Source organism: Apodemus sylvaticus, chromosome 6 (genome assembly GCF_947179515.1).
Source record: "Apodemus sylvaticus chromosome 6, mApoSyl1.1, whole genome shotgun sequence".
In the NCBI taxonomy this organism is placed as follows: Eukaryota; Metazoa; Chordata; class Mammalia; order Rodentia; family Muridae; genus Apodemus; species Apodemus sylvaticus.
In genome coordinates this window covers 114,166,391-114,192,021 of record NC_067477.1, presented here as the reverse complement: position 1 = coordinate 114,192,021, position 25,631 = coordinate 114,166,391, and the positions used below count along the sequence as shown (strand labels likewise).

Sequence of the window (25,631 nt, the reverse complement as noted above, 5' to 3'; positions counted from 1 at the left end):
CCGTCCATAGTTAACTAGGAAGCCAAGGAAGATTCTGTGCCTGCCCTCTAGGGAGCTGTAATCTCATGGAGATGAGTCCAGCCCTCTTCCTAAGAGGCAAAGCCCGCTGTCTGAGATTACACAGCAGAGGGGCGGGGAGCAGGAAAGGAGTGGGAGATAAAGAACAGTGGGAGAGATGTGAGGGAGGGGGCCTGAGAAGCTGTATCCAGAACTTTCTGTCATAATGGGATTGCTCTGGATTCTGTGCATGCATCCAAAATGGTGGTTCTCCAACATGCAGCTGAGGAACTGCAGCTTAATTCTTACTTAACTTTAATTAACTTACATACTCCTAGCCTCTGCTTCCATAGACAGACCAGGGTTAGAGGAACTTTGTTGGTGGAGAAAGCCGGTAAACTAACATAAAAAAAGTTAGCCAGGATTTCCGCTGGTGGACGCCGAAAGGAAAGGGCCCTGTGGGAGGGAGCAGCAGGTGGGTTCAGAGTGCTGAGCTATGAGCTGGTATCGGGGAGACCTCTAAATTGTGGGGGCCTTGAATGTCATATGGAATGCCGGCTGCTCCACACTGAGGCTTCTGTGGACTGAGGGGCAAGTTCACAGCAGATAGCCATTCACACTGACCTCATAGCCTTTGCAATGTCCAGTGTCTGCAGTGAGTGCAAATAGGTAGAAGGAAGAAACGATGTAACAATTTCCCATGTGTGTCCAGGAGCCACGGGTGGTGCCTGTCCTGTGAGTGAAGGCACCCACTCCTTCATTAGAATTCCTCCTCCATTAGGACAGTGCACGCTACAGAGGCTGAACTCAGAGTCACCTTGTCCAGCTGTTGTGACCATCACCCTGGCCTCTTTGCTTAGTGATCTGGCCTGGGGTTCATCTTACCTCTGTGCAGCTGGAAACCCAAGTTTTCACAGCTCTTGTATGGATGGGGCTTTAATGTCCCAGGAAAGCAAGGAACAGGAGAAAGGGAGCCTCCTGACGTCACAGGACACACTTGCCCCTTGGAGCATAACCCTTGTCAACATGATGCTTTCTGGCACTTCACTGGCACGAGTATCACTGGAAAATGTAATAAAATGAAGTCGGTCTGAAGAATACCTGAAGGCCAGGTGAGGCAGTACACACCTGTAGGAAGATGAATTCAAGGCTAGCCTTGGCTATGTAATGAGCTAGAAGCCAGCATGGCTTGCACCCTAAAAGTGCAGCCATGCTAGAGAGCGATAACTTCTCTCTGAGAGGTCCGAGGTGTTGACTGAGCCTGTGGAGATTGCAGTGAGCAAGTCTTTTATAGTCCTTCCTTTCTGAAAGGTCAGAGGGCAGCATGATGGTGGTGAGTCGGTTCAGGACGTCCTTCCATTCTAGGACTGAGAGGGTCCAAGGGATCAAACCAGGGTCTGAGAAAGTGGTCTAGCCTGGGGCTATATCAGCACCTAAGCTCATGGCCTTCCTCACAGCTTGGGCAGCCTCAACAGCTGGCCTAAACAAATACCACTATGATGGAGTTGAAAGGTGCATGGCAGTAATTTCCCAGGGGCGGGGAATGGGTCCTTTTTTGTTGTTGTTGTTGTTGTTGTTGTTTTGGTTTGGTTTTTGGTTTTTGGTTTTTTGGATTTGATTTTTTCAAGACAGGGTTTCTCTGTGTAGCCCTGGCTGTCCTGGAACTCACTCTGTAGACCAGGCTGGCCTTGAACTCAGAAATCCGCCTGCCTCTGCCTCCCAAGTGCTGGGATTACAGGTGTGCGCCACCACCGCCAGGCTCTTTTTTATTTATTTATTTTGAGCCAGCATCTCACACTTGAGATGACTTACAGGAAGTGATCTCCCAATCTCTCTTCTTCCTGTGGGTGCCATGGGGGATGGGGTGCACTACCAGGCCTGGCCCCATACATTTTACCTGGAGAAAGCTTTTTCAGTTGTCCGCCTCCTCTGAAGGGTGAGCTGCAGGGTTCCCCTTTCCAGTTCGTCCCATCACCTCCTTATACCTGTACCCCCTGTGACCGTTCTAGCTGGTATGTGCCAGCTCACTGGCTGGGAGCAAGGCGGGGGAGGGTTACCTCAGTGTCTAGGATGTTGGTTTTTCTGGGCTCTAGAGGGCTGATGTGATTCATCACCCCTGTTTTGCAGATGAGAAAACCGACATCTTGGGGTTAAGTGGTCTGTGTCAAGGTCACAGCACAGGGACCAGGTCGTGCACAAGTGGGCCGAGAGCAGCGGCACCCGCTGGGACATTCTCCTTCACTTCTTTGTTCTAAGTCACCTTGCAAACTGAATCCTGGCTGATCTTCAGTAAAATACCCATTCACCTTGTTTTCCCAGAACATCTGCCATTACTGAATATCTCCATTCAATGCTTGACCCCATTCCCACTACCCAGCCCTTTAGCTTTAGTCAAAATTGAGAGGGTGGGTGGAAGAGTTCTTTCTTCCTTCCCTTCTACCTGCCTGGCTCCTCCAAATCCTGTTCATGTTCTGATCTCTCTTGTCCTATGTCTCACCCACATCCTTTATTTGATCTAGCCTCCTGCTATCTGCTTGGTGGTTTTGGTAGTTGCCCACATAGGAGTCTGCTTTTCAGTGATTTCCCCACTACCACCACTACCACCCCATCTCCCCAAGTCTAGTAGAATCTATCGACTTCCTGAGAGCAGGAACAAGTGTCCATTTCTGTATCTGATGCTTCTAATGGAGGGCCAGGAGTGGTGTGTGTGTGTGTGTGTGTGTGTGTGAAATGGCCTACACTTGGTGGTTCTAGGAGACTTCAGTACGTGTCTATTACATAATTATTGAGACAGGGTTTGGTGATGTTCAGGCTGGCCTTGAACTTGTGTTAGTTAAGGAAGATCGTAAAATTCTGATCTTTGGTCTCTGTAGTTCTAGGATTACAGGTGTACTTTAACAGCTGCAGACACCATAGCTGTGAATGAAGGCCCTGCTCTTAGTGAACAAAAAAAAAAATGAGACAAGCAAGCAAGTCCCATAGAGACCTACTCGGGGACTGGGCGGGGAAGAAGTTTTCAAAGTCTACTTGTCAACCACGCTTTTAAAGCCCCCCCCCCTTCACCTGTAGCGTGGCAGTGGGGCTTAACTCCCCCTGCAGTTATTGTCCTAGGGCGCCCTCAACCCGCGTGGGACACCTTCTATCCACTCACATCTGGGTTCCGACTTGCCCTAAACTCCGGGCTTCATCTCTAACGTGTAAACTCGCGTACGCGCTCACGCACTCGCTCTGTTTTCTTTCCCCTGCTTTTGCTTTTGCGAAACTTACTTTCTACAACTTTCTCCCGGCACTCTCAGGCTGTCTGAAGCCAGCGCTCCTGTCCCACCACCGCTGCTCTGGGTCCCCCGCGGCCGGTACGCACTTTGCCTCCCCCAGGGTCCCCATCTTCCCTATCCGCCCCCCCCCCCCCCATCCCCAGAGTTGGGGGAAGGGAGCAGAGCGGGCCGTCCGATAGAGCTGGCTGGAGGGGCGGGGCCCTGGGAACGGACTGGCCAGCCTCTCCCCCCCCCCCCGCCCCCCGCGCCCCTCGGCCGGGGTGAGGGGCTGGCCCAGCGCCAGCGTAGGAGGCCGGCCCCCTCCCCCCGGCCCGCGCGTAGCCAACCAGGAACTCCAGTGGGGCCCACGTGACCTGGAGTTCTAGACAAAGAAAATGTTCCCTCCCTCCCCCCCAGCGCCCCCTCCCCCTCCCTCTGGCCCCCTCCGCCCCCAGCCCCAACGCCCCCTGCCCCTCCCCCCAGACGGGCAGCTATTTACAGAGCTTCGGGTCGGGGCTCACACCTGAGCTGTACTGCAGAGGGGCTGCACCTGGCCTTATGGGTAGGTTCCTGGACAGAGTCCTGTGGATACCGGGGGCGGGGAGGTGGTAGGGGCGGTGGGAGGATCCCCGCAGTCCTCAGTGTTGCAAAGAGTTATGTTAGCCTCCGGCCCAACTGAGTTCCGGGGATGCTGATTTGGGTTGCCCCACTCACTCGAGTTTAGGATCTTCAAGGCCTCACTCCGTCACTGGTCTCAATTGTCACCTGGCATGCTCAGGGAACAGAACGATCAGCCCGGGTCAGCGCTTACCGCAGGCTGGGAGCAGACGTCCCGGCTGAAGACAGTAGAGGACTAGAGTTAGGCTGGAAGCAGCCTGGGCTGTCCTGGTGGCTTGATGGGTTCCTGGCAGCTCCTGATGACCTGTGTGCTTTCTTGGGGGACCATGTTGGCCTCGAGGCCCTACCAGCTCTAGGCCTATGGAGAGAGACAATTTCCTCCCATAATACACCCCAATATTCCTGTATCACTAGGTCAGCAGCTAGAAAAGTGGTGAGCTATGGTAGGGAATAGTGCGACCTTCAGGGTGTTTTGTGACACTGGGGTAGCCCCAAACCGCGTGGGTTTGGCGGCAGAGGCAATCAGACCCCTGACCTTTGGAATGGGCGTCGCTGAGAGCTGTGGTGCCGGTACAGCAGCCTGGGGAGGTGGAACTGGACAGATACGCTGTCCAGAGAGTTACCAGCAGCTTTCTTGGGCTGGAGGAACTCTAGGCCAAGTGGCTTTCTTGAGCAATGGGTATTGGGGGATGGTGATGTGCCCCTCCTGGACCCAGCCTGGTTCCAGGGCTTAGAGACCAAATGCTCGAGCCCTAGTTAACCCTTCCCTTTCTTATTGTCTGCTTGGGGAATGAGTAGAGGTAGTGAACGTGGGAAGGAGGGTGGTTATACTGCCAGGCTGACTATTCTAATGAGCCCCTCCCCCACCGGCCACACTGCCCCCTCTTCCCCTTTCCTCTGGCCTCCTGCTGCTAACCCCCTCTACTGTGCTGGTCCTGGTGGAGGCCCCTTTCCTCCTTGGCCAGCCCAAGCTGCGCTGGGCACATGTTCTTTGCTGGTGTGTTGGAGATGCTAAAGCAGCTATCAGCAGCGGCATCTGACACGCTGGGGAAGTTGTGGGGGAAGAATTTTCATGAACTGTGGTGAAGGGTGAGGAGAAAGACAAAGGAGCTGTGGGGTATAATAAGGGTGGTGGCAGGCACGACTCTCTTAGAGACCTGGCAGCTTGGGAAGGAGCCTTTGCCTACCCGCTACTCCTGGCTGTGGAAATGCTAGCAGACCCTTTCCTCTGCAAGCTGCGAGCCTGGAGCCTCGTGCTGGCTGGGGAGCCGCAGCGCAGGGTCATTGGAGGCAGCTGCCTAAGTTGGATCTGGTGTGGTTGTCAGAAGTTCTTGAAGGCATGATGGGAGGAGAGAGGCAACATCTGGGCAGGGGTGTATCTCTGTGTGTAACTTCTGCTGCAGACCATTCCAGGAGAGGAGGTAGGAGAAAGGAGGGCTCCCTCCGAAGCCTAGCTTGGTGCCCCTCTTTGGGGGAGGTGACAAGTAATTGGTGGAAGGAGGGGAAAGCAAGCCCTGCAGGTGAGGGCGGGGCTAGGGAAAGTTGAATGATTGCCTGGAGCTAGGTTCCCAGCCCTCTTTCCGATCCGGGATTTGTCGAACCAATAGCAAGCACTTAAAATGACCACCCTCTGCGCTTAAGGGAATCCCTAGAAGTTCAATTGTTGCCCTGAGGCAAAAACATGCGGATGGGAGTAAGATGGTGCTAAGTTACTCTCCTTAAAGGTGACCCTGCACGAGCCTGGCGTGCACTGACAGCCCTGAGCCACGACCTTGGAATTCTTGATACGTAAGTTTCAGGTTCTTAATTAGGTCAAGAAAAGTGACCAGAAGCCCTGCAGTTAAGAGGCTGGGCCAGTCTGCTGCTTTTGAGTTGCCGTGCGCGGGCGTGCTCTGAGTAGTTCTGAAGCTGAAGCTCCGGAGTAGCTTTCTGTCTTTTTTTTTTAAAGAGAGATTTCAAGGTAGCCCAGGTTAGCCTCCCAATTAACAGTTCTGCCTGTGCTGAGATTATAGGTGTGTATACTACACTATACCTTCAAGTTGTTTTCTGATCACTGAAAAAATATTTATAAAAAGTTAAGTTTACTTTGCGTGCACTCCCCAACCCCCATGGAACGAATGTTTGGCCTTTAAGAGTGAGTTAGCTTTCATAGCTCCAGGTTCTTGGGGAAAGATATGTGGGGAAAATGAGGTGGGGGCAGGGAGCTTTAGTGGAGCACACGTGTGGGTGCGCACCAGGCCCCAGGTTCAAAGGGCCAGGTGTGAAGATGCACGCCAGCAATCCAGCAAGTTCCAGAACAGCCAGGGCCACACAGAGAAACCCTGTCGCCCACCCAAACCACAGAAGGTCATGGTCCCTGCTCCCTGCCCCCTACAATGACGGAAGTGCAGAGCCTTGGGTTCTGGAGGACACGTGACAGATGGATGTGAACCGCGTGGTCCCCAGAACTTAGTATCAGGACTGCACTTTATAAGGATCCTTGAGCAAGGGTTTGTTTTATTTCTGTTTGTTTGTTTGTTTGTTTGTTTTTTAAAGTTAAGGAAGGTCTGCCTTATGTGACTGGCCATCTTGGACCTCACTGCAGAGACCAGGCTGGCCTCAGACTCACAGCGATCCACCTGCCTCTGCCTCACAAGAGCTGGGATTAAGGGCGTGCACTGCGTGCCTAGCTTTGAACTGACTTTGAGAAGGAATTCTGCTCACAGTGCTTTGTCTCAAGAGTGTGAAAGGTCAGGGACCTTTCCGTGAGAGAATAAGTGCGGTTTGGCTTATTGTCGGCAGAGTGACAGAGACAGCTCTTGACCCAGTGTGCTGAGCAAATCATTAGCACATGTGACCAACAGCACAATGAGTGAACTTAAAGTGGCGTCTGCGTGGGGACAGCCATGGAGAGAGCCTTAGCTAAGTCGCTCTGTCTGGAGATGCGCTCCAGATCACCTAGAAACTCTGTGGGAAGGGTTTGATTGCCAAAAAGAAACTGAGGGGAAAACTGTGGAATGGCTTACTTTCTCAGTTGGGAAGCAAGACAGGAAGAGGTGGAGCCTAGTTCCTTGCCTGAACAGTGGTGCACAATTAATATTTGAGAAGTTAGCCCTTGTGGTATATATGCCTGGAATCCTGGAATTTAAGAAGTAGAAGCAGGAGGACCAGGAAGGAGTTCAGGATCACCCTCAGTGACATAGCAAGTTTGGGACCAGCCTTGGCTATGTGAGATTTGGCCTCAGAAGGTCAGAGGGTAGCCGCTGGGTAGCTCCCAAGAGGGAGGTTTCCTCAGAGGCAGGAAGGAGAGCTGTGTAGGTGTTCCAGCTCCCGCTGTGCTTATTTACGCGGTGAGCTGCTTGGCTGTGGAGAGTAAAGCTGTCTCTCCAGACCACTGGCGAGCGGGTGAAGGCCCCCGAGCAGCTGCAGCCTTGCTCACTCCTAGAGAGGTCATGGTGCATCCGTTCGTTTCCCCAGGCTGAGAAGAAAGCCAAGGTAATTGCAGTGATGAATGCCGTGGAGGAGAACCAGGCCTCGGGAGAGTCTCAGAAGGTGGAGGAGGCCAGCCCTCCTGCCGTGCAGCAGCCCACGGACCCTGCTTCTCCTACCGTGGCCACCACCCCTGAGCCAGTAGGGGCCGAGGCTGGGGACAAGAATGCTACCAAAGCAGCGGATGATGAGCCCGAGTATGAGGTGAGCGGGTTGTTCTCTTGCGGCCTTGACCCCGGCCTGGGCTCCTTAGCTGCCATACCCTCCTCCTTCCTCCTGCCAGCTCCTTCTGTCTGCTTCCAGAGTGTCAGTCCCCCCAATGTTCTCATGGGGTTCATGCCTTCCCTCAGGTGCCCAGGTCGGGAGGTTTCAGGGTGGTTAGCCCTTAGGACTGCTATGTATTGACTTTTGCTCCTTGGGGCTCCAGGATGGCCGGGGCTTTGGCATTGGAGAGCTGGTGTGGGGGAAACTGCGGGGCTTCTCCTGGTGGCCAGGCCGAATCGTGTCTTGGTGGATGACGGGCAGGAGCCGAGCAGCTGAAGGCACTCGCTGGGTCATGTGGTTCGGAGACGGCAAGTTCTCAGTGGTGAGTTGGGCTTGGTGGTTAGGAGGTTGGGGAAGAGAAGAAGGGGGTCTTCTTGGCCCTGTGGCCTAGTGTCTGCTAGTTGCCATCTGGAATAAGGGCAGTGAAAACGTACTCCGCCTGCCCTCCCCCCCCAATGGGATCAGTGGGTGAAGCCGTAGCTAGCATAGGGTCATTGAGCCGGGCAGAAAGCCTGCTGGCCTATTGGCCACCAGAGCCCTTCAGACGGACGTTTTCCCACTCTTGATCCGGGCCCCTCTGTTACTATTTGTATGTGTTTGTCAATGCCTCTGGTCCCCCCAAGGGTCCAGTGATTCTTAATGTCCCTCATGCATAACAGTTGCAAGGCACGTGGCTTAATTGTGTAGGGAACAACTGGGTATAGTAATCCCTGCTGAAGGGAGGATCACAAGTTCAAGACCAGCCTGAGCTACATAGCGAATGCTAGGCCACGCAGGACTATGGGGTGAGACTGTGTCCCATGGAAGGGACCAACTGAGGGTGGCTTGGTCCCTAGGTGTGTGTGGAGAAGCTCATGCCACTGGGCTCCTTCTGCAGTGCGTTCCACCAGGCCACCTACAACAAGCAGCCCATGTACCGCAAAGCCATCTACGAAGTCCTCCAGGTGAGCGAGTTCCCAGAAGCTTAACTGGTGGGGCTGCCGGGATCCCTGGGTGTTGGAGCTGTGGTAGCCACGCCCAAGGCCGGCCCTTCTTCAGGCTCCCTCCTGCTGTTCTCCTACCACTGCCCGCCCACCTTTGCCGCTCTGAGTCCGGCTTCCCCCATCTTCTAACCAGTCCCCATTTTTTTGTTCCCTTCTAGGTGGCCAGCAGCCGTGCGGGGAAGCTGTTTCCAGCTTGCCATGACAGTGACGAAAGTGACAGTGGCAAGGCTGTGGAGGTGCAGAACAAGCAGATGATTGAGTGGGCCCTCGGCGGCTTTCAGCCCTCGGGTCCTAAGGGCCTGGAGCCACCAGAAGGTAAGAGTGGTCTGGCCCAGTGCAGGGCGGGATGGAAATGGCAGGTGAGGCTTCCTTCTGGTACCCGAAGAGTGTGTGCTACCCAGTCGTCTGTTGGCTCACCAGAGTCTCAGAACTGGGAGGGTGGGATGCCGCTGGGACAGTGTGGTGCCCCACTGTGGGTGCTGTGCCCAGTCTGTAACTGTGTGGTTGCCCGCCTTCCTGGTGCAGAGGAGAAGAATCCGTACAAGGAAGTTTACACCGACATGTGGGTGGAGCCTGAGGCAGCTGCCTATGCCCCACCCCCGCCAGCCAAGAAACCCAGAAAGAGCACAACCGAGAAACCCAAGGTCAAGGAGATCATTGACGAACGCACAAGAGGTAGGAGCCTGGCTCTGGAGAGAGAGTGGGGGGGCTCTAGAGAGAGAGTGGGGGGCTCTGAGGGGTGGGTATCACCTGGGAGCCCATGCCAGGCCATCTGGGCAGCCCCCTAACACAGGCTTGATTCTCCTCAGAGCGGCTCGTGTACGAGGTGCGCCAGAAGTGCCGAAACATCGAGGGTAGGTGCTGCATGGGGATTGGGCGGGGCTTGCTCCCCACGCAGGCGTAGTGCGCAGTGTGGCATTGGCGTGGGTTCTTGGGAAGGCCGCGGCCCGAGGGCCTATCTGTATACCCACCCCTCCATCCGCTGGATGCTTCCTTCCAGTCCTTTAGGGTTTACAAACATCCCAATGCCTTCAGAGAAGGGTGGCCCTTGTGGCATTGACTGAAGTTGTTGATCTCGCCTCCTTCATCCTTCACCTTCTCAAAGGCGGTCTCTAGCTCCCCTGGCCCAGTGGTAACGATCACTCCAAGGTCTTGAGATGTAGAAGAATTAGGAAAGGATAGGATTGGAGGACGGACCGAGGACTCAGTTCTCATGAACGGGTTTGTCCTCGTGGACCCTATGCCTGGGTGGTGGAGTCGCTTAAAGATGAAGGCTGCTGGGAGGGGTACCAACTGCTGCCTTTAAAAAACATGTGGGGCACTTGTGAAAGTACTGATGCCTGTGTGTGCATGTGTCTGTGGAGGACCTAGGCCGTGAGTGTGAAGAACTCACCTATCTCCTGCCTTCCTCCCCGTCCTCCTCCTCCTCTCCTGCTCTCCTCCTCCTCCCTCTCCTCCTCCTCTCCTGCTCTCCTCCTCCTCTCTTGCCCTCCTCCTCTCCTGCCCTCCTCCTATCTCCTCCCTCTTCCTCCCTCTCCTGCCCTCCTCCTCCTCTCCTGCCCTCCTCCTATCTCCTGCCCGCCCCAGCACTGGGTCACAGGCATACACTGCCATGCCTGATGGCCTTCTCCTCCTCCTTTTTGGTTTTACGAGACAGGGTCTCTGTGTGTAGCTCTGGTTGTCCTGGAACTCACTCTGTAGACCAGGCTGGCCAAACTCGCAGGGATTCACCTGCCTGATTAGACACACGGGCTCCACCGGCACCTTTTCTTTTTAACTTTACATTTTTCTTATGTGAATTCGGTGTCTCTCGATCACACCTGCCCAGCTTCTCCCGGGACTCCCGCTGGACTTCTGCAGCGTGCTTTTTCTTACCTTGGTCTGCCACCCCCCATAGCCCGTTGAGTCCAGTTGGTGCAACACCCTGACTGTTTATGTATGCAGGGATCTGAACTTGGACCCGCTCTCTTCACAGCTCTCTGAGTTTTTGATTTGTCTTGGGGCAGAGTCTCACTGACTAAACTTGCCTTAAACTCGCTCTGTAGTGCATGCTGACCTTTGATTTTTCTGAGCCTCTCGAATGCTGAGATTATGGAAGTGCGTTGTGAGTGTTGGCTGCTGTTCTGATGCCCACTTTGGTAGATCCTGGTTTAGCTGGGCTCTGGCCCCAGGGGGGCAGGAACTCCAGGGAGTGGATGCTGATTAAATCCTGCCGTCTTACAGACATATGCATCTCATGTGGGAGCCTCAATGTCACCCTGGAGCACCCACTCTTCATTGGTGGAATGTGCCAGAACTGTAAGGTAGGGAAGCAACTCACCCAAAGAGGTGACTGACCCCTTCCCTATTTCTTGGCATTGGGACCCAGCGCCTGACTGGATGTGGCGTGGACCCTCGTGTATACTTACGCTACAAAGATTGGGTCTTGTTATGTCGTGAAAGAGCCTCTCACACTTGAGTCTTGGCCTCCCATGGGCAGGAGTGGGACTTACACATGGGCGAAGGGTGGGTGGGTGGCAGAGGCAGCTCAGGCAAGCTGACAATAGATGGGTTGTCTTGCCCTTGGGAGCCCCTGTGAAGGCTGCAGGATGGAACTCTTGGTGGGCAGTTCCCTTTGGCCTTCGTCGGGTTCAGAGTGTCTTCGCTCGCTCTGCGGGACCTCCACACTGACCCTTTCCTGTCTCCCTAGAACTGCTTCTTGGAGTGCGCGTACCAGTATGACGACGATGGGTACCAGTCCTATTGCACCATCTGCTGTGGGGGGCGCGAAGTGCTCATGTGTGGAAACAACAACTGCTGCAGGTGAGGCCCCTGCCCCACAGAACTGCATCCTGGGTCCTCCTGCTCCACCCAACTGCTCTGGACCAGTGCTGCTCCAGCCAGCGCTCCTGCCAATCAGGTCTGAGTGTCAGCTCCCCCTTCGCTGGGCTTTCTTCCAGGTGCTTCTGTGTCGAGTGTGTGGATCTCTTGGTGGGGCCAGGAGCTGCCCAGGCAGCCATTAAGGAAGACCCCTGGAACTGCTACATGTGTGGGCACAAGGGCACCTACGGACTGCTGCGGAGACGGGAAGACTGGCCTTCTCGACTCCAGATGTTCTTTGCCAATAATCATGACCAGGAATTTGTGAGTGTTGGGTCTAGGCTGTCACCTCACACCTTCATGAGACTTTCTCTTCTCCTTCATGAGAGCTCTTGAGTGCAGTGGGGCCTGGGCAGGCCACAGGAGGACTGAGGTGTGTGTGTGTGTGTGTGTGTGTGTGTGTGTGTGTGTGTGTGAGAGAGAGAGAGAGAGAGAGAGAGAGAGCTTCGAAATCCTGTAGTTCTCATCTGGAAGGGCCAACACAGGACTGGGGAGCTAGGGCCACCCCAAGCATGGACCTGATCAATGGTGCTTGCTACTTAGGACCCCCCGAAGGTCTACCCACCCGTGCCAGCGGAGAAGAGGAAGCCCATCCGCGTGCTGTCTCTTTTCGATGGGATTGCTACGGGTGAGTGGCATGGGCCCTGAGAGACAGCCTGTTTTTCTTCGGGTAGTGGAAATAGTTAAGTTTATATAGCTGATAAAACAGAATGATTAAGCCGGGCTGTGGTGGCTCACGCCTGTAATCCCAGCACTTGGGAGGCAGAGGCAGGCGGATTTCTGAGTTTGAGGCCAGCCTGGTCTACAGAGTGAGTTCCAGGACAGCCAGGTCTATACAGAGAAACCCTGTCTCAAAAAACCCAAAGAACAACAACGACAAAAAAAAAAAAAAAAACCAAAACCCTGAATGATTAAGAACTAAGCATGAGCCAGACAGTGGTGGCGCATGCCTTTGATCCCAGCACTCAGGAGAGAAAGGCAGGTGGATCTGAGTTTGAGGCCAGCCTCCTGGTCTGCAGAGTGAGATCTAGGATGGCTAGGGGTACACAGTAAAACCCTGTCTCAAAAAAAGAAAGAAAAGAAAGAAAGGAGTAGGTAAGATAACACACATATTCTAGTACTTGGACAAAGGTCAGAGTTCATTCGTCTTAGGCTACAGAGCTAATTCGAGGCCTCTCTGGGTTATGTCTCAAAATAACCATAAACATGATTATTGCTTGTTAAAAAGCTGGGTATGGTGTACACACCTTTAATCCTGGCACTCAGGAGACAGAGGCAGCTTGGCCAACATAGTAAGATCTAGCCAGCTGAGGTGAGCCCTTAGAGCAGGTACCAGTCTACTGTGTCACGTGACACAGGCAACTAAGGAAAGGCCACCTCTCTGGACCTGCAGTCACCGGCAGTTTTGGTTAGTTTTTCCTGGCTTTGGCCACCGTCCACTTAGGCAGAGATGAAACACAGTCATAGGAGTGCTTGTCTGTGCTTTGGTTTGAGAGAAGATACCGGGAGCATTTCGTCACAGGTGACCCCTGGTGTGCATCTGGCAAGATAAGTCTTAAGACCAGGTATGGGGTTGGTGGCTCTGGTGACAGTGCTTGCTCTCTGCTGGCTGGCACAGGGCTCCTGGTGCTGAAGGACCTGGGCATCCAAGTGGACCGCTACATTGCCTCGGAGGTGTGTGAGGACTCCATCACAGTGGGCATGGTGCGGCACCAGGGAAAGATCATGTACGTCGGGGACGTCCGCAGCGTCACACAGAAGCATGTATGTCCGTGCGCGGGAATGTCTGTTCCCCCCACCCCCCCACCCCGGGGTCCTCAGCTCCTGGGGACACCGCCATCCACTCCTTCCATTCTGCCCATTTGTTCCTTCTTGCCCTCTCCTGGCCTTTCTTTTTCCCTCATTCTTCATTTTACTTCTGTGGCTTCTCAGGGTGATGAGCAGATTAGAAAAGGGGATTTGAGAGGCAAAGATAGAGCATAGATAGAACTCTGGCCTGGAGGGCCTGAAGGCTTGCTCTAGTCCCAGCTGTGCAGAATGGGGGGGCGGGGATAGTGGAGCTTGCTGTTTGGGGCACCAGCTGCTTCCCTGTGGCTTCAGGACTGTTTGTGTGATAATGTGTTCTGGACTGGAGAAAGGTTCCAGTCATCTAAGTGCTTCTGGAAAGTTCTTCTGGCAGTCTCCATTTCAGGGGGTTCAGGGAGTGCTGGCAGTTTCATCTGCAATCCTAGGGGTTAACTCATGACACCATAGTTAATTCCTCCCCACCCCAGGGAAGGTTGCTTGGGGGTGGGGGAGACGATGCGTGACCCTTCCTGGGCTCTGGCGGGTCTGTTTGCTCACCGAGATGATGAGCCTAGAAGTTCTGCCTCTTGGACTCGTACATGGTTCCTTCCCTCCGCCTCTGTCCCTGGACAGCAGGCCCATCACGTTACCTTTGTCCTCCCAGATCCAGGAGTGGGGTCCATTCGATCTGGTGATTGGAGGCAGTCCCTGCAATGACCTCTCCATCGTCAACCCTGCCCGCAAGGGACTTTACGGTATGTGCCCTCCTCGCTCCTGCCTTCTAAGCTGGTACCGTCTGCACTAAAGTCTTAGGAATCTACTTTGGACATTTCTGCCCTGGCAGCTCCTCCAGTGGCCCTTGCCCTTCACCCTGCCCCTGCCCATGGCCTCACCACTGTCCGATGCAGACAGCCCCAGCTAATGGCTTTTTCTTTCTTCCTACTTCTCAGAGGGTACTGGTCGCCTCTTCTTTGAGTTCTACCGTCTCCTGCATGATGCGCGGCCCAAGGAGGGAGATGATCGCCCCTTCTTCTGGCTCTTTGAGAATGTGGTGGCCATGGGTGTTAGTGACAAGAGGGACATCTCGCGATTTCTTGAGGTATAGACTGCGACCTTGGTTTGGCCAGCTCACTAATGGCTTCTACCTGGGACTGCTGCTTCACCCCTGTCTTGTCTGCATTGCGGAGCTGGGGGATTGCAAGGGGCAGCTTGAGGAAGACTTCCCATGTAGCGAGGAAGTAGTGCTAAAGGCCCACCTAGGAAGAAAGTTCTCTTGTTCTAAGAGGTGTGGTGGTCATCATCAAACAGATGGACTGCAGCCAGTCCAGTTCTTCTGTGGAGAACTCGAATCGGTTTCCTCTAAGAATGGCCTGTGCTCACTCTCTGGCACCCTTATGGGTGTTTTGTGATACCTGATATAAAATCATGGCTTATCTTTGCTTTCATTTCCTGTTATGTGAGTCCCGGTTTAGCACTGAGCCAAGGACAAGCCACACAGGGAATTGCTGCTGCCCAAGGCATTCTTGTGAGGGGCTGTCATGTCAGCTTATGGTCCCTTCAGCCCAAGCTTAGTAATACCCTCAGTTCATAAATGTGCATAGGGCACAAACAGGCGTGCTCTGCTAAGGTCTTACTTAGTCACCAGCCTTGTGGCTATTCTTAGAAGAATGAACCTCATCTTAAGCAGACAGGAGTCACCCATAGTGCTACTGGAATAATAGCTGCTCCTATCATTACAGAAAGTTCAGTTAGATCGTGCTGGTCTATCTAGAATGTTCTAGCAAGCACATGTGGGATGTATTTAGTTTGGATCTTCAGGCTATTCCGGTGTATGGCTTCCTAAGAAGGAAGTTCCCCTGGGGAGTTAAGGCTCTTGGCCAGCCCAGTTACCCAGCAGGGTTTAATTAATACTTCCTCTTTGGCCATCTTGAACCCATCTCCTTTTTTACAGTCTAACCCCGTGATGATTGACGCCAAAGAAGTGTCTGCTGCACACAGGGCCCGTTACTTCTGGGGTAACCTTCCTGGCATGAACAGGTTGGTGAGGGTTCCTGGCATGGGGGGATATGAGGGGCATGGGAGGAGGGGCTGCAGGCAGGACAGAATTGCCCAAGGAGGGAAACACTAGAGTGAGTCCAGCCAGGGTTGCCTTTGCCGAAGGACTGCTGCTCTGACGTGCTTGTTTTGCTTTTTTAAATACTTTCTCAGGAAAGTGGATCCTGCTATTTAGCTTCTTCTGTGTTGCACACAGTAGGCACGGACACTGAACTACAACCCCAGCCTGGTGTCTGGGACAGGGTCTCTCTGAATAACCTAGTCTGGCTTCAAAACCTGGGAGTTCTCAATGCTTCTTTCCCGTTCTTTTTTTTTTTTTTTTTTTTTTTTTTTTTAAGATTTTATTTATTTTATACATATGTGCGTACACTGTTGCTGTCTTCAGACACTCCTGAAGAGGGCATCTGATTCCATTACAGATGGTTGTGAGCCACCATGTGGTTGCTGGGAATTGAACTCAGGACCTCTGGAAGAGCAGTCAGTGCTCTTAACCTCTGAGCCATCTCTCCAGCCCTTCTTTCCCGTTCTTGAGTGTTGGAGTGAGGTTCCTGCCTCTTAACCCAGGGAAACCCAGTGGGTTTCGCTTCCCTTCCCCCTCCCCCGGGCTGCCCTGAAGTGATACACAGCAACACAGAACTTTAGCTTTTGGAGCAAAACTTTTGTTTTGGGCTGGCCTCTGATTTCTAACATTTTAACTTCACTTCCCTGGTGCTGGGCTTTCCTGCAGAAACAGAAGGGTTTTTGTTTTTGTCTTTTTGTAAAGGGTGCCTTTTTGAAGTTTATGTTCCAATCAGCTTCATCCAGCATACTCACCCTCAAAACAAACCACCAGAAATCAAGATGCAGGTTGCTCATGTGTACTTTATGTCCCTGGGTAGGCGTTAGCTGCCTGGTATGTGTGTGTGGGGGGGTGTTTTGGTTTTTTGTTTGTTTGTTTGTTTTGGGTGTTTTTTTTGTTTTGGTTTTTTTTGGGGGGGGTTTTGCATTTGTTTTTTTCAAGACAGGGTTTCTCTGTGTAGCCCCCTGGCTGTCCTGGAACTCACTCTATAGACCAGGCTGGCCTCGAACTCAGAAATCCGCCTGCCTCTGCCTCCCAAGTGCTGGGATTACAGGCGTGCGCCACCACCGCCCGAATGCTATGTGTTTTTGAAACCCCTTTTAAATTTTCCTTTTAAATTTTTTAATTTTAAGGATTGAGGCTTATTTGGTTGCTTATGGGCAGGCACAGTATGGAGAGGGCTATGCTGTGTGTGTCTATTTGGGGTAAGGCTTTTGACCCTCCCTGGAGTCCTTTGACTGCCAGGGCTTGGTACCTAGGTAGGGCTCTCCTGCTTGTGCTTCCATGGTGTCTTTTGCTTTCTAGGCCATTGGCATCCACTGTGAATGATAAGCTGGAGCTGCAAGAGTGTCTGGAGCACGGCAGAATAGCCAAGGTGAGCCTCAGTGCCCAGGACAGCGGGGGTGGTAGTGGGCCGCAGGCTGAGGGGCACGCAGCAGAGCTGTGCCACACTTGACCTGGGATGGCGTCGACCAGGGAAAGAGCCAGGCATTCTGACCCCTCCCTATTCGCTTTGTCCATCCCACCCTGCGTGGGCACTGGAGGGTCTTCAACAAGGTTCTGGGAAGCCGAGAGGCTTTGTTTGTATACGTGTATGGGCATTCTGCCTGCCTGTTCTCTGCACCACATCGATGCTTGCTTGAAGAGGCCAGAAAGGATGTAAAATCCCTGGGCCTTGAGTTAAAGACAATTGCGAGCCTCTGGGTGGGTACGTGGAATTGCCCAGTGTTCTCAATCTCTGAGGCATCTCTCCAGCCTCAGAGCTTTTTAAGTTGGGTGTCCCAGGTCTTCCCAGCTCAGTCCCTATGAGGGTTGCCTGGGTCTCCCCACATTCTGACTTCTGTATCTTCCCCACTTCTTTCTTTTGAATACTGACTAGAACCTAAGTGTACTTACTTTTCCTGAAACTTTGGGCTTCCATACTCTATCTCTACAGCCTTCCTCCTCACAGGAGGCTGCTGGTCTACCATGTGTCTGATCTACATGCTTGCTTAAACAGCCCTGCATTTCCCTCTCCTTCCTCCTCCTCCTCCAAGCAGCTGCTGAGATTTACAGTTTGCCTTTTCTGGAGTTTATCTCTTAAACTAATAAAATGGTTCTTCACCGAAAAGAACACTTTTGTTTAGTTCGTGTTTGGTTAGGACCTACAGGCTTGCAGCACAGAGAGAGGGCTCTTCTGAAAGTTTTTCTTAGGCTCTGCCCATACAGTCTAGCTTTCCAGCCGGCAGATCCCTGCAGTGGGCCTTGGTGCCGCTGAGTTATTGGCGTCCTTCTGCATGAAAGTTGCTTCCCTGAGAGAGTCACAGGCTTGGAAGACTTGAGGGGCGAGCTAGCCGCAGCTGCTGCCTCTAGTCCCGTTAGCCTGATTAGACCGAGTGTCCAGGTGCTGCTGAGTGAGCACGTGACGCCCGCTCATTCCTCTGCCTCTTCGTCTTCTAGTTCAGTAAAGTGAGGACCATTACCACCAGGTCAAACTCCATAAAGCAGGGCAAAGACCAGCATTTCCCCGTCTTCATGAACGAGAAGGAGGACATCCTCTGGTGCACTGAGATGGAAAGGTAGTGTGCTTGGCGCTGTCTGGCCAGGGCTGGGTTGCAAGGAAGGCACTGTGTCGGCTGCCACGCCCTCATTTCCCCCAAGTTCCTTGTGAGTGAATTGTAACAAGCATTTCCCAGCATGCCAGGCATGGGGAAAACCTGCACCTTCTGTAGCTGGTCCCTATTCAGAAGGGTCCTGGAGTCACCCAAAGAGCCCACTAGAACCCCTCGACACAGTCCATGGCCTCCCGGACTTGGATCATAGGTATTTTGAATGTGCTTTGAAAGCCTGTGAGCTACTCCAGGTGGCGCATGGCTGGGTGGGCTCCTCCTTGGGTTTGAGTAGGATTTAGACAGATAAAAAGGCTGTTCTCACAGACACCCTGAGCGACGGGGATCCCTGAGCTCACCAGGTCATGCAGAGTCTCACTCTTTGAGAGCACCTCTCTTCTCAGAGGGGCATTTAGGGATGAATGGGATTGCAGTCAGACTCAGGCTGCCTGCACCCTCCAGATCTCCTGTGCAGAGGCCTGTAGAGCACAGCCAAGGGGCATCTCGGAGGGGGGGTGGTTGCTTTGATTCCCGGAGTGGGAACCTCCACTCTGGGACTGTACTACCTGTCTTTAAGTCCAGAGAGCCCGGCACATGGCTGACTTGACACAAATATCAGGGCAGCCTGTGACAGGAATTCAGAGCACGTTAACATCCGCCGGTGCACCCCCACTCACTCCGCCACCCCTGCCTTCCTCCCACAGGGTGTTTGGCTTCCCCGTCCACTACACAGACGTCTCCAACATGAGCCGCTTGGCGAGGCAGAGACTGCTGGGCCGATCGTGGAGCGTGCCCGTCATCCGCCACCTCTTCGCTCCGCTGAAGGAATATTTTGCTTGTGTGTAAGGGACATGGGGGCAAACTGAAGTAGTGATGATAACAAAGTTAAGCAAACAAACAAAAAAAACAAAACACAATAAAACACCAAGAACGAGAGGACGGAGAGAAGTTCAGCACCCAGAAGAGAAAAAGGAATTTAAAGCAAACCACAGAGGAGATGCCGGAGGGCGTGGCCCTGCAAAGGGTGGACAGCATCTCTTGAGTTTTCAATGTTAATCTTCAGTCCTATCTAAAAAGCAAAGTAGGCCCCTCCCCCTCTTCCCCTCTGGTCCCAGGAGGCGGACTTTTTGTTTTCTACTCTTTTTCAGAGGGGTTTTCTGTTTGTTTGGGTTTTTGTTTCTTGCTGTGACTGAAACAAGAGAGTTATTGCAGCAAAATCAGTAACAACAAAAGGTAGCAATGCCTTGGAGAGGAAAGGGAGAGAGGGAAAATTCTATAAAAACTTAAAATATTGGTTTTTTTTTTCCTTTTCTATATATCTCTTTGGTTGTCTCTAGCCTGATCAGATAGGAGCACAAACCGGAAGAGAATAGAGACCCTCGGAGGCAGAGTCTCCTCTCCCAGCCCCCGAGCAGTCTCCACAGCACCATTCCTGGTCATGCAAAACAGAACCCACCTAGCAGCAGGGCGCTGAGAACACCACACCAGACACTTTTCTACAGTATTTCAGGTGCCTACCACACAGGAAACCTTGAAGAAAACCAGTTTCTAGAAGCCGCTGTTACCTCTTGTTTACAGTTTATATATATATGATAGATATGAGATATATATATAAAAGGTACTGTTAACTACTGTACATCCCGACTTCATAATGGTGCTTTCAAAACAGCGAGATGAGCAAAGACATCAGCTTCCACCTGGCCCTCTGTGCAAAGGGTTTCAGCCCAGGTTGGGGAGAGGGAAGCAGCCGGAGGGAGAGGGTGTCGTCTTCCCTCTTGGTTTTTTACAAACCAAAGGAGGAACCATATTACCCCACCCCGCCCCCGCCCCATGCCTAGCTTCTCCTGCCAAAAAGGGGCTCAGCTGAGGTGGTCGGAACCTGGGAAAGCTGAGTGTGGAGTTTATCCAGACTCGCGTGCAATAACCTTTGAATATGAATCTAAAATGACTGCCTCAGAAAAATGGCCTGAGAAAACGTTGTCCCTGATTTTTTAATCCATCGGCCACATTGAAGGCCCCTCGTGGGATCAGAAATAATCCAGAGTGAGGGAAAGTGACCCACCCTTAACCCCACCTGGAGCAAATAAAACAACATACAAAATGTACTGGTGCTTTCCGTCTAAGTTGCCTTCAGTGTGTTCTTTTATGAGGCCCCCACCATCCCTCTGCACACGGCAGCTCTGGTCCTGGAATGTGATGTTTTTGGTCATCTCTAAAGACTGCAGTTTCATACTTGGGAGGCTGATGACACCTTTATTATAATTATTCTTATCGTTCTGGCTATAATGTTTGTTTTAAGATTTTCTTTCAGAAAACAAAGACCCAACACCTTCCCTTTAGGTTTCAAACCAAGGTGCAGGGGGGGTGGCAGGTGCTTTTTTTAAGGACCAGTGGCTCTGGTGCCCTGGCTCCCACCCCTTAGGCCAGGTGGGCCACTGGGCAGTGCAGCAACAAGCTAGGCAGCCAGGGAGTTCGCGGCCCGCCCTCCGGGCCAGGCGCTCTTCTCTTCTTCTTCCCCTCCTCGTGAGTCCGGTGTGTCAGGGCTGGAGGGAGGCCAGGGCAGCCTCCCTCCTTGTGTGTGTGGTTGGAGTGGCGTGTGTTTCTTTTCTAGTGTTTGGTCTGATAGCTGTGCTCTTACCGAGTCAGCTCCACCTGGGGCCCGCGTGCTCGCACTTTGTTCTGCTTCCTACCCAGGGCGGGCAGCCTGGCCTTGGCAGTGGGAAGGGAAGGTGTTGTCGGCCCCGGGGTGAGGGCTTGCCTGGATGGATGGAGTGTAGATATGTGGCATATAGAGATATATATTTTATAATGGGAGGGGGGACGGCACCTCCTGGGACCAGCAGAGGCTGGGGGGTGTGCTGTCAAGCACATGGTCCCAAGACCGCATCCCTAGAAAGACGGGGCCTATGGTAGGCCCTGTATAAATACATAGATAGGGTCATGTATAAGAAGTATACACAGTGGGGGTGGGAGGGAGTGGGCTCTGTGTTGAGCCTGGGTCCCTTCCACAGACAGCCCCACAAACAGTATATCAGTCTAACACATGCACAGGAACCTATTTCTGTCTGGATACACACCAGGGAGCCCCCAGCACACTTCTCCCCAGGGTCGGGATGCTGGAGTCCGCCGCGCAGCTCTCGGACATCTGTTGCCCTGATGAAGGTAGACTCAATCCCAAAGGTTGCTGGGTGCTGAAGTCAGGAAGGGAGGAGGTTTGATCCAAGCAGGTGCTTCCTCTAGCAGGTCTGTGTTCTGTTCCCGTTTTCCCTGGTGATGTCAGATTCTTCTGTTAGCAGCCTGTGGTTACTGACCTGCAACTCTTGGCACCAGTCAAGTCAGCCCTCAACTCCCCCTACCTATTCTCCCCAACCAAAGTCAAACTGAAATCTGTCTTGGCCATTGGTCTTCCATTGGGAAAATAAAATATTAAAAACAAAATTCAAATGGGACAGGGAACCTCACTTTCAGAGTAAAGCAAATCAGTAATTAGTGGTAAAACTAACCAGAGGCTTTGGCCCCTTGCTCACCGCTCAGGACGAAGCTTAGCTGGTAGCCTGTCTCACCTCTTGGGCTGTGCAGTCCTGCCCACCTCTGCTCATTTTCTCTGGATAGAGTTTTAAGATTACAGCTAGTTTTCCCTGCTGTGGCTGGGGCTGCAGCATCCAGGAGGAAGTGCTTGCCGCTCGGAGTCCCTGTACTAAATGTGATGTTCTCCCTTGCTCCAGCAGGGCTCCATTCTGACCTGGAGTCCACCAGCACCATGCAGGAGGACTGGAGGGGAGGAAGGCTGCTTTAGGCAGTCCAAGGTGCTCCCTCCCCCTCTAGCAATGGCAAGGTCTTCCCGGCTCCTGTCAGGACTGTCTTCATTGGCCTTCTCCCACCTCTGCCCACTGCTTATGTGAAGGAGCTAGCCTTTCCCAGGAGCCTAGTGCTGCTTCAGCTGGGCCTGGTGCTCCCCAATGCCTGGGGTTAGTGTGAGGGCTCAGGGGTAGGAGCCTCGGTGTCAAAGGATGTGACGTTGCCAAGGGACCGAGTAGAGGCTTTCAGGTGACTGGCCGAAACGGGATCTAATGGATTCCTCAGGGGCACCTGGCGGTCTTCACTAGCCTTCCTTCCAGCCAAATCTGTGGACTTAGTCCTGCCATAGTGTGTAGGCACCAGTCAAATTAGCCCCCAATATCTTTTGGGGGGTCTTTGGGACTGTGCCAATTTGGCTATCCATCCATCTCTACCCCAAGGGAGGCTTCTAGGGTCACCTCTGAGGAGAGCCTCTAAGATGCTATGGTAGCTGAGGGGAGGTTGTGGGGAGCTGGCAGTGCATCTGGGAGCTAGCTCACTGTAGGTGGAGCTGAAGCTGGAGTCAGGTCATGGGAGGGTCCCCAAAGGTTCCCTGTAGCTTTCCTTTCCAAAGAATAGGCTTGTTTCCCCTGGAAACCAAGGTGCTGGGGACTGAGTGACAGCCACCTCTCTGCAGGTACCTTGTGAATGTGAAGCCTCAAGCATGCAGAAGATCTGTGGCCCTTGCCTAGGGGAGGTAGCCGGTGCTAGCCCCAGGGTCATCTTGAGGCGCATATACCAGCAGGGTCCCAAGCTGGTGCTAATTCCTCTCCATAGGACCCAGTAAGCCTGGGAGCCTGCAGTAGGCTGTTCCTCTGCTATCGAATACCCTGTCAGAAAGCAAAGGTCCCCTACAGAGCCGCCAGGCTGGGTAGGGCAGCAGGTAGAGATCCCTGTGGCTTTTGGCAAATGGCTGAAGTGTGGACGCAGGAGCGACAGGTGGAGTTAGTGGCCCCTGTAGGCCAACATGGAAAGCATCTCCCCTCCCCAATAATGTCTCTGTTCTGAAGATGCTGTGGTCATCACATTCTGGCATAGGAATTGGAGTTAGGCTGAGCCACTTTGAAGGAATGTGCTTACAGGAAGATACAGATGTTGACGTCTCTATTCTTTACAGTGCATCCAGAGAGTAAAAGCAAATTCCTGGGCCTGTCTGGCAGGTGCTGAGCTGTTGGCACTACATGGTCTTCAGGAACTGTCACTGTAGGAGCCCAGGCCGTGAGCTGGGACTGTGTGACCGTTGCGACTGAGTTTGTGAGCAGGCCTGTTTGAATCTGAGTGTGGCCATTGCCTGCTCCCGGTGCTTGTGATGAAGTGGTGCTGACTTGTCCACTTGGCAGAGAACAGCGGAAACCTGTCACCCTGTGGTGAGGTGGACTTAGTGGCCCTTCTGATTGATCCTGTCCCATCCAGTCAGAATCAGCACTAGGAGCAGTGCTGGGTCAGAAGAACCCCTAAGGAAAGGACTCAGGCTGATCAGGGTCATTGTGAGCTTGTGTGTGTTTGTGTGTAGAAAGCTGAGGTCTTTGGGAGGAGAGGCTTCCAAGACACAGCTCAGGTTGGCCTTTGGTTGGAGACAAGTCTCTAGCCCAGACACTGGAGCTTTAGCATTTAGACCAAGAAGCAGGCCAAGATGAAGCTAGATGGAAGACCTTTTGTTGGTGAGGATTCCCAGCTTCTCTAGGGGACCCCAGAAACTCCAGTAACTGGCTCCCCTATTGGGATGAGCTCCATTTGTGGGCTCGTAGAGTGGCCCCCTGAACCCACCCAGCCCCGAACCTGAGGATGTGAGCAGTGGTCTAAAGTCTCACCTAGTCCCATTTTTCAGACTAATTTGATTGCCCGGTCCTAGAATTCTACAGAAACAACAATAACGAAAAGGCGAAATTCCTTAGAATATGCAGAGGGAGGAGATGACTCAACACGGTGCTAAACACATTTTATTAAAAATATATATTGTTAAATTAAGTCTGCTGTCTGGACAATGATGTTCTGTTTTGTTTTCTTGTAGTGGAGTTTAAAAGAGACTATTATTTTACTCTGATATATTATTATTAAAAAGGCATTTTAACTTTGTACTTGAAAACTAAGTGAGCGATTTCACGTGTTTTAGCTGAGGCATCGAAGTAGCGGGTGCTTACTTACTTGTGGGAAATCATGTATTCATACTACAAAATAAACTCCGTAGCTGATTTGGTAATGACTTTTACTGTTACAGACGATTTCGCTTTGACCCCGGTGGCAGAGCGCTTTTACTCCACATTCCAAGCAGCTAAGTGCAGGACCCTCCAGAACCTTCCCCCAGCCCCCTTGATCTCTTCGGTTCCTCTTCCTATCTCTCTTTCCCTAATTTTTTTTTTAAAATTGTCGTTTGTTTTTCCTGGTCCCGGCTTCCTTCTACCACTGTATTTTTTGTTAGGGTTGCTTCTCTATTTATTGACAGTAATAATGTACATTTCACAGTCTGGTTCTGGGACAGCCAGGAGGGATGTGGGGGCTGCACACAGCTTGCTGCGTCACCCGGTGTCCTGTTGTATCTCTGTGTACGTGATGCTTGTGACATAGCTGTTGAAGAAATATTAAAAGGTCAATGCGTACAGCAGGTGTAGAGAGTCCGTCAGTTCCGCTTTCATCACCTTTTTTTTTTTTGTGCCCAGAAGGATATAATAAAGCTCCTTTCTAATGTACTTGTGCTGGAGAACACTTGAATAAATGGACTGTTTTTGTGCAAAAAGAAAAACGGAGAAAAAAAAAAGCACCGTCATAATGTCCTTTTGTCCTGCGACTCCTTTCCCCTGATGTGACCACTCACAGTCCTCCAGCGGGCTGAAGTGGGTACAGATAATGTTGGGGGGGGGGGGTCTGGGGAATGGATTTCTAAAGTATCTCTCATATGGATGTTAACTAGGGCCTGGGACCAAAGGACAGAGGGAATTTGGTTCAAGATAAGTTAGACTAAGAGTTGTCTAGTTGACTTCCAGAAACAGCAGATGTCTTGAGACCAGAGCAGGAAAGAGATCAGAATCCTGGCTAGGTGGCAGTAGGACCAGCGGGGACTTAGGAATACCAGAGTCCAGAAGGAAGAAGTCAGGAAAGGAGGGGGAGACAGCTGGGCCTGAGGGAAGCCTGGAAGAACCTTGGGTTTAAAGGAGATATTGACAAAGACTTGACAGGTGACCCAAGGGCTAGGTCCAGCGGCCAGGAGGGCGACTGCTGGTCCGAGTAGAGGCCGCCTGGCAAGGCCTTGAGGAGTTGCCTACAATGTCTCTCTCATACCTATCTAAAAGGGTTGTCTGAATGCAGGGTCTGTCTGTCCTGCATCTCTCTGGGGGTAGCCAGCAGGCTTTTGAGAGGGTTGGGATGTGGAGATACTGCGTGGGACCCTGAGCAGAAGGGACAGCTCAGCTCAACAGCTTTTCTCATGGGCACTTTTTCTTGCTTTTTTTTTTTTTCTTTGACAAGGTTGTAAATGTATATTTGGCTTTTACGCTACTTTTTTTCTTGATGTTTTTCAATGTTGATGTGGAATCTTACTTTCAAATGGCTGCATGGCATTTTCTCGTTGAATGTTTGTTTATATATATTTTATTTTCGCTATAAATAGAGCTTCAATAAACATCTTTATGTTTTGGCTTCCCCCTTTTTTGTATTTTTTTTTCCTTGAAACAGAAATGAGAGACCTATTGGAGAGAGTTACAGTGGACATTTTGGTTTCTGCCTGATTCCTTCAGAGAGACAGCAGGCAGGCTTCAGGTCTCGGCTCAGAGATTCTGGCAAAACAAAACAAAACAAAAACAAAAAACAAAAAAACCCTGGGCCCTTAGGGAGCAGTTCCCATGGGTCTCCGCCTGTTCTCTATAGCATC

At 52.2% G+C, this 25,631-nt stretch overlaps 1 protein-coding gene across 8 annotated transcripts in view; it reads left to right on the top strand.

Moving 5' to 3' along the window:
- Dnmt3a (DNA methyltransferase 3 alpha) overlaps positions 1 to 25,405 on the top strand; it is a 105,459-nt gene extending 80,054 nt beyond the window's left edge. For 6 of the 8 annotated variants that reach the window (XM_052186193.1, XM_052186192.1, XM_052186195.1 and 3 more), the window contains 17 exons: positions 7,326 to 7,541; positions 7,765 to 7,923; positions 8,438 to 8,545; positions 8,743 to 8,899; positions 9,110 to 9,259; positions 9,394 to 9,438; positions 10,808 to 10,887; positions 11,274 to 11,386; positions 11,524 to 11,707; positions 11,987 to 12,071; positions 13,062 to 13,207; positions 13,893 to 13,983; positions 14,179 to 14,327; positions 15,180 to 15,265; positions 16,647 to 16,716; positions 17,781 to 17,899; positions 18,634 to 25,405. In XM_052186193.1, coding sequence (XP_052042153.1) covers positions 7,326 to 7,541; positions 7,765 to 7,923; positions 8,438 to 8,545; positions 8,743 to 8,899; positions 9,110 to 9,259; positions 9,394 to 9,438; positions 10,808 to 10,887; positions 11,274 to 11,386; positions 11,524 to 11,707; positions 11,987 to 12,071; positions 13,062 to 13,207; positions 13,893 to 13,983; positions 14,179 to 14,327; positions 15,180 to 15,265; positions 16,647 to 16,716; positions 17,781 to 17,899; positions 18,634 to 18,775 — 2,100 coding nt within the window. In that variant the 3' untranslated portion in view covers positions 18,776 to 25,405. Of the gene's footprint in view, positions 1 to 3,792; positions 3,814 to 5,049; positions 5,291 to 7,325; positions 7,542 to 7,764; positions 7,924 to 8,437; positions 8,546 to 8,742; positions 8,900 to 9,109; positions 9,260 to 9,393; positions 9,439 to 10,807; positions 10,888 to 11,273; positions 11,387 to 11,523; positions 11,708 to 11,986; positions 12,072 to 13,061; positions 13,208 to 13,892; positions 13,984 to 14,178; positions 14,328 to 15,179; positions 15,266 to 16,646; positions 16,717 to 17,780; positions 17,900 to 18,633 lie in introns of those variants that run through there. The other 2 variants (XM_052186199.1, XM_052186198.1) reach the window with 2 other exon arrangements.
- The last annotated feature ends 226 nt before the right edge of the window (positions 25,406 to 25,631 follow it).